This window comes from Euphorbia lathyris, chromosome 5 (genome assembly GCF_963576675.1).
Source record: "Euphorbia lathyris chromosome 5, ddEupLath1.1, whole genome shotgun sequence".
Lineage (NCBI taxonomy): Eukaryota > Viridiplantae > Streptophyta > Magnoliopsida > Malpighiales > Euphorbiaceae > Euphorbia > Euphorbia lathyris.
The window spans coordinates 54,025,805-54,033,756 of NC_088914.1; the positions used below are offsets into that span (position 1 = coordinate 54,025,805).

Consider the following 7,952-nt stretch of genomic DNA (forward strand, 5'->3'; position numbering starts at 1 on the left):
TGATCGAAGAGAGAGAGAGAGTAGTGAGAGAGAAAGGAAAAAGAAAGATGGAAAAAAATTGGATGAAAGAAGAAGATAGTGGCATTTTGGTAATTATACGATGGTAAAAGGGATTTTTATAATTTCATAAGAAGTGGGTCCATGAAAATGATGATGTGGCATGTTGACTTTGGGTTGACCGGTCACAATTCCCGGCTGTACATTTTAATGGGAGGTCACCTGAAGTTTATACACTTTAGTGTGCAAAATTAAAGATTATACACCAAAGTGTGAAAACAGATAAAAATTGTACAGCATGTATGTAATTTACCAAATTTATTCTATTAAACTTTTTTAGTGTTCTATTTGAGACCTCAAAAATCACAATAAGAACCTTTAAGAAATAACCGACAAAAATAGGAAACCCCTTAATGCGACCTAAATGAAAAATGAGTACAGTGTAACTAGAAATGAGATTTGAAGGCTCAATATAACAATAGTAGAATTTTATTGGCACAATGTGATTTAAAATAAAAATTCTAAGGCGCTATTAAAAAAAATCAAATATTCAAAAGCTCAGTGATGGTTTTTTAATTTGTTATTCAGTCATATGACATATTTGAAAGCAGAGAAATGTAGCATCCATAAAACATGGCTCAATTTGTTGGAAACATGCTGGTTTTCTTGACATCTTAACGGCCTAGCAGTAATGACTTTGGATGATGTTCAGTTTTCAAGTTTTGGCTTAATACATCTGTTGCCCCTGTACTTCGCCCAAAACTTCAACGGTCCCAATGAACTTTCAAAAGTTCCAAATTACCCCTATTGTTATTGTCCAATTGCATTCAAAGTTCAATAATCCCAAAACTTCAACTGCCCCGTGAACTTAAAAAGTTGTCTATTAGGCAGTTTCTTTTTGACATGTGATGGAGTGTGTCTCCCATTTTATGCTTCCAACAAATATATACTATATATAATTACGGAAGCAAAGAGAAATGAGAATAAGTGTTTTAGAGGTCTTTTTGATGAGTTGTCAACGTAGTAAAAAATCAGATTAAAAATATTTAATTAATTAAAAATAAATATTTAATTAATTAAAAATAACAAATTTATATTTATAATAAATTAAATAATTACTAGTCTATTAATTAAAATAATAAAAGAAAGCAAGAGTTACGGGAAGATGAAAAAACACAAAGCAAAGGAAATCCAAAAAGTCACAAATAAACTTCTACATAAAGCATGATAGATAGTATTTCACCATTATATTCATTGGTCACGATAGATAGTATTATATTTCTGAAGGTAAATATTCGATTTTTTTTCATATGTTGTAGTTATTTTGTTCTCAATTATGTTGTTGTTTTATTTTTATTAAACAATAGTTATTATAGTTTCATCTTTCAGATTCAATTCTGTTGTTACCCAGGTTCTATACCTCTCGCTATCTTATCCATGTTTTCTTTTTTATTTGTCTTTTTTTTCCAAACTGATAGCTTCAATTGAAGAAATCCGACAGAAATAGAAGATGCATGAACAACTAAAACCGGAAAACACAAAAGTGTCAAAAATTACAAGAAATTCTTATGTTTCTCAAGGTAATTATTCGATTTTTTTTTTCATATGTTGTAGTTATTTTTGTTCTCAATTGTGTTGTTTTTTTTACTAAACAATAATTGTTATAGTTTTATTTTTCAGAGATGAAATTCCATTTCTGTCGTTACCCAGGTTCCATACCTCTCGCTACCTTATCCATGTTTTCTTTTTATTTGTCTTTTTTTTCCAAAATGACTGAAATAAAGATTTTGTAAATTTGTATTCTTTTTTAGTATATGTTGTTAGGTGTTATCGTTTCGATTGCTAACTCTTAACTAAAATTTAGATTTTCGGCTTTATATGAACTCAATTTTTGGCTTTCTCAATTGTGCTGTTGTTTTATTTTTATTAAACAATTGTTGTTATAGTTTCATCTTTCAGAGATGAAATTTCATTTCTGTTATCCAGATTCCATACCTCCCGCTACCTTATCCATGTTTTCTTTTTTATTTATTTATTTTTCAAAATGACTAAAATAAAGATTTTGTATATTTGCATTCTTTTGTTTTCTTTTTTCACATGATAGTTGTTCATTGAAGTTTGAGACATATTAAATAAAATATTAAAGAGATATTGGAATATTATACTTACAATGAAGTTTATTTCAATATAAATTATGTTATATTATTATTATTATCAAGAGGTTATTTTTTTCCAATTTTCTAGACAAGGAGATTGTAAACGTCTAATACGCTTGATAAGATGTTTATTTTTTAAAGAATGTGGATTATGCTAGATACGAATTCAAAATCAAAGTAAATAAAAATAAATTTTGATGCTCAAAATCCTAAAAATGTACATTAATTATGGATATTGAGATAACTGCTTTTGCAACATTGGCTTATATAATTTTTAACTATTATATTATGGTTTGTACAAAATTGTTAGTATTTCAAGAGTTTTTAACATATGAAAATGAAATATGATCATAAGACAAATTATTGAAAAATATTAATTAAGAAAATATTATTATTTGAATCTCTTCAAATTCTCAAATGTTGAGCATAATGATTCTAATTAATATAATTAATTTCACATATTAATTATAAAATGTTTTTTTTGTACTGAGTGGTTACAATTGCGATTTAATTCTATTTAACTAAAATTAATTTATGGACTTAATACTTCATTAAGAAAAAATAAAATGTTTAATTAATGGGAATAAAATATTTTCTCTCTTCTCTTTATACGCTTATGTCTCAACATTCTCTCTTATTTTCAAAAAAAAAAAAAAAAAAAACCGAGAGGAAGATGGTTCTCTCCTAATTATCTTTTTCGTCCCTTCATTTTTTTTTCAATTCTTTTGTTTGTTTTTCTTACTTACAAAATTCCAAAAATATATAATTATTAGAAACTAATAAAGTCAAATAAGTGATATCTGCGAGTATGGCTGATATTCTATATAGTGTAAGAATGAAGAACAAATTGATCGAATGTCTTGATGAGATATTACGAGATGAAAATATGAGAAATCATCATCTTAAACTGATTCAATTAGATATATTGGGTTATTGTAGCAGAATGAATAATTGAATTCGAATACTTGGTGATCATGAAATTCCATCAACCAAAATAATTATCATCAAGATGAATTTGTGACTAATTCTTACGAATTTTATTTTTTTATATGTAACATATTGAATTAATAAAGTTTCTTCATGTGCAACATTAGAAAAACATTGATTGTAATAGTTTATAGAATAATATATTGATGTTGCTTCCATTTTAACATAGATTGTAATTCTTTTGTATCGTAGATATAATTTTTAATTTTAATTGTAATTTAATTCAATTTTTGTTTAACCTATATTGTAATTCTTTTGTATCGTAAATATAATATTTAATTTTAATTATAGTTTAATTCAATTTTTGGTTTTTTTATTATATTCTAATATATTTCTTAATTAATCTGTTATTTTCCGTGCATCGCACGAGTTTTCGACTAGTTCTATTAAAAATAGAGGATTACTTAAAGCAATTGGATAAAACTAGGGAGTCATTTGGAACTTTTAAAAGTTCAGGGCACTTGAAGAAATGGGCCAAGTATAGGGGGCACTTAGGATAGAGTTTGCATACCTGATACCTTAAAAGTTGAAATCGAGGGAATTATTAGGGATTTCTCTAAAGTAGAAAGTTGAAATTGGTTCTTCCAGGCATGAAGAGCCTATCCTGGCCAGCGGCGACACCTGAAGGAGAAGGCCGGAGTGGCGGAGTCGTATGTGTGAAGGGTCGAAGGAGACGAATTTGGGTATTAGACCTGGCTTGCGTTTTCTTTTGGCAAAGAGAGTCCATTTTATTCAATCAAGGCATAAAGCCCAATTCAGCCCTTGAACTATACCCCAAAATCAATTGAGCCCTTATTCTCCTAAAATCAGTAAAACATCAACTCAACAGCGAAGAAGTAGAAATCCCCAAAATCAAATAACCACCCTCTCTTTCCGCTCACCAACAATGGCTACCGCATCTACAGTTCGTTCTGCAATCCGCGCAACGCGCCGCTTCATGTCATCAACAGCCACCAGCAGCCATCACAATAGTCACCAAAGCACCCATCAATTTTCGGAACCGAATTCCTTCATTGGGAGTTGGGAAGCACCCAAGAACCCCGAAGAGGCGAAGGCGAAATTAGCGCTACTGCTAAGGGAGTACGGGAAAAAAGTGAAGGCGGTGCGCAAGGAGTACATTAAGGAAGTGGAGATGATGCGCCTTGAGAAACAGAGGAAAGATGCTGCTAAAAAAGAGGCTCTCAGGCTTGCTACTGAGGAGCGCAAGAAATTGAAAGCTGAGGCTGCTAAAGTTAGAGCTGAGGAGCGCAAGATTGCGGAAGAGGAGTTTCGCCAGTTGCTAGTATGTTCTATAAAACTCACTCTCACTCTCTCAATAACACTCATTGCTTTCCATATTCATGCCTAAATTTATATTAGTAGAAAAATGAAGCATAATTGTTTAGAAGATCCATTGTTTGTATTTCATTATATGATGATCGCTATTTTTTCCTAGAAGGCTAATCTAAATGGGCATAGACATAGAACCTTTCTATCTAAACTAAAATTATGTCTTAATTTTTCACTAAGAAACTCTGGACTTAGTTGATTGCTTCTGTGAAGCCTTTTCTTCTCTGAGAAATGAGACAACTTCGAAAGCATGTTTTTCATCAACTCCTTGTCTCTGTACTTGGATATCAACCACTCTGTTTTGATATATATTTTCCTGATGAACGAAATCGGATTTATGGGCAACTTGGGTTATTCAGATTTTTGGGATATCCTTTGGACTTTTGACTCTAGTTGGAGATGGTTGCATAAGATTACGAAAGAATTCAAGTGGTTTTTCAATTATAAAATTGGGAATGGTGCTTTTTTTTTCCATTTTGGTTTGATCCTTGGATTTGTGGTCAAAGCATTAACTATCTTTATCCTAACTTGTTTAAAGAGGACCCTGACATTCCTAAGAAGGCGAAAGTGGCAGATATTTGACGAATTATCCAAATATACTTCAAAATTTGTCAAATTTGGACTAATTTGTGAAATATTGCCAATTTCAAGGCCGAGTTGATACCTGAACTTGGATTTGGACTAAACTGAACCTGTTTACTAACTTTAAGGGCCAATTTGACCTTTAATTCGAAGAAATTTAGAATGGAAACTGAGAAAGGGCAGAGAGAGATTGAGAAAAGAATTTCCTTATTATCTAGTAGCATTAATACACTGATCATTCATGTTCTTATAGGTACAAGAATAGAGAATCAGAATCACAGCTCTTAGTAACATTTAGTTGCAAACTTACTAAATCAGAAACTTAATTGAACAGCATTAGAATCCTAAATATTGGAGTGATGAGAAATGGGAATGCATGAAACTGAATGCTTCCGCTAGGCGTCATGTACACTTTCATGTAGAGCTGTAATATAGTCGAGCCGAGCTTTGACCTGCTCATGCTCGGCTTGTCAGAAAATGGACGAGCTCGAGCTCAACACCCTGTTCGTGAGCTTCTCGCAAACAACTTGTTTATTTGTTCACGAGTTCTGATGACGAGCCGAGCATGAGTAGGCCAAAGCTCAGCTCGGCTCGATTACAGCTCTTAGTAACATTTAGTTGCAAACTGACTAAATTGACTAAATCAGGAACTTAATTCAACAGCATTAGAATCCTAAAAATGGAGTGATGAGAAATGGGAATGCTTGAAACTGAATGCTTCCGCTAGGTGTTATATACTCTTTCATGTAGAGCTGTAATCGAACCAAGCCGAGCTTTGGTCTGCTCATGTTCGACTTGTCAGAAAATGGACGAGCTCAAGCTCAACATCCTGTTCGTGAGCTGCTCGTGAACGTCTTGTTTATTTATTCACGGGTTCTTATAAGTACAAGAATATAGAGAAGCATAGTCACTGCTCTTAGTAACATTTAGTTGCAAACTGACTAAATTGACTAAATCAGAAACTTAAATTGAACAGCATTAGAATCCTAAAAATGGAGTGATGAGAAATGGGAATACCTGAAACTGAACGCTTCCGCCAGGCATTATGTACACTCTTTCATGTAGGGCTATAATTGAGCCGAGCTTTGATCTGTTCATACTCGGCTCCTCAGAAAATGGACGATTTCGAGCTCGGGCTCAATATCTTGTTTGTGAACAACTTGTTTATTTGTTCACGAGCTTTGCTCGCGAGCAGCTCGTTACTTTTGTACATAAACTTTACTCACGAACAACTCATTGATTATGTTCTTTGATTTTTTTTTAACATAAACTATATAGTTTTGAAACCTACAAAACCTACCAAACTTGCTTAAAGTGCACACATTTTAATTTTTTTAAAATCTCTCATTTCGCCACGTGGATTTTAGGGGGTTAACTTCACTTTAAATAAGTATAGAAGGTCAATAAGAATATTTTTAAAGTTCAGGTCGACAAGTTGGGGGCGCAGCATGTATTAAGCCAAAGAAGAATAAATACATTTTAATGTTGAATGTGCATGTAAATTTGGTAATGCTTTAAATATCATAGTACCGTAGATACATATTTTTTTGTGTGTGTTTGTTGTTTGTTCAATGTTGTAATGGGTTTTGAGCAATGAAAACACAGTTGAAAGAAAGAGCAGAGAAGCTTAAACATTGGAAGAAGAAAGAAAAAATGAGAGAAGAGAAGAAGAAAGAGAAATCTGAAGACCTTCGCCGGCGAAGTTCTCTGTGGATTGACGAAACAGATTTGGAGAAGAAAATACTTGAAACCGTCTGCATGAGCAATGACGTTTGGCCAACTCGCCCAAACCAAAATAAGAAATTGTATTAAATAAACTCGAAATTTGTAACCAGGAACCTTCAAATAATATTAGATTAGATTAAAAAGAACATCCTTTGTTATTTATTTTCAATTTCACTTATTCATTTACTATTATAATAAATGCTTTTTCCAGAATAATTCTAAGCTCTCACCTTAGCTACTTGATGAAGTTGAAGAACTAGTATGCAGGTTCATGGAGCAATATGATAGATTTTAATGTAGTGGCAGTTTTATAATTTCTGCCAAAATTCAACTTTTATTTTTCTTTTTTTTTTTGTTGCGTTTTTGGACCCTAGTTTGGATGGAAACGGATTAACAAGCAAAATCCATTGCTTTGCTTGTGACATTTGTGCTTTTCGGTTAAATTCATTCGCTTGGGCCTTCAAAATTACGAATTATTATTTTTTGGAGCTTTTATGTAATTTTTCTATTTATTGTTTTCCTATTCTGTTTAGGGTTTTGTTTTCCTATTTAAGCAACAGATAGTTAGCTTTTGATATTCGATAAATAGATTTTATTTTTTCCAAAATTCTTTTGAATTTTGGGGGTTATTGACAGGGATTCGTGCGGAAATTAACTATTCATAATGTGTTTGTTTTGTACATAGTTAATTCTGCAACATGAATGTCATTTTCAAATTCTTTATATGCTCAATATATAATTCGCTATCTCTGAACTTGTTCAAAATGTCTCGAAAGCTTTTTAACTTGTTTAAAATATCATGATAGCTCATCAACTTAGTTGAAATATAGTTAATTAATTTCTCTGTTGAAGTAAAATGCATGCAAAAGAGTGTATTGCACACCTTTTGAAAAAGTCAAACGAATTGACACATAAACAACAAGTCGGATTTAGACTGGCACATAGGAAAAAGAGAGTTAATTATTTTTTTTCCACCATGAAATCCAGTATCTCATGTTATTTGAGCAGAATTTTTGACGTTCCTAGCTCCAATTGTAAACACTCTTCCTCTCGGTGTTCAGACTATTAAATCAACACGACCAAAACTGAACAATGTTATTACATAATTCATAAAGTTAGAGCTTTCACAATAAAAATAATAAAAATTAACCCCCTTTCTTTTTTTCCTACTTGTCA

The 7,952-nt window shown here is 31.8% G+C and overlaps 1 protein-coding gene across 1 annotated transcript; it reads left to right on the top strand.

Annotated features, from left to right (window-relative positions):
• The first annotated feature begins 3,695 nt into the window (after window positions 1-3,695).
• Window positions 3,696-7,269, top strand: LOC136231270 (uncharacterized). Its single transcript, XM_066020594.1, has 2 exons — window positions 3,696-4,422; window positions 6,657-7,269. The coding sequence occupies exons 1-2, from the start codon at window positions 4,027-4,029 to the stop codon at window positions 6,861-6,863; spliced, it is 603 nt and encodes a 200-aa protein (XP_065876666.1). The 5' UTR covers window positions 3,696-4,026; the 3' UTR covers window positions 6,864-7,269.
• The last annotated feature ends 683 nt before the right edge of the window (window positions 7,270-7,952 follow it).

Coding starts and splice junctions, on each gene's coding strand:
- LOC136231270 (XM_066020594.1), top strand. CDS start 4,027: ATGGCTACCGCATCTACAGTTCGTTCTGCAATCCGCGCAACGCGCCGC. Junction 4,423..6,656: donor AGGAGTTTCGCCAGTTGCTA/GTATGTTCTATA, acceptor ATGAAAACACAG/TTGAAAGAAAGAGCAGAGAA.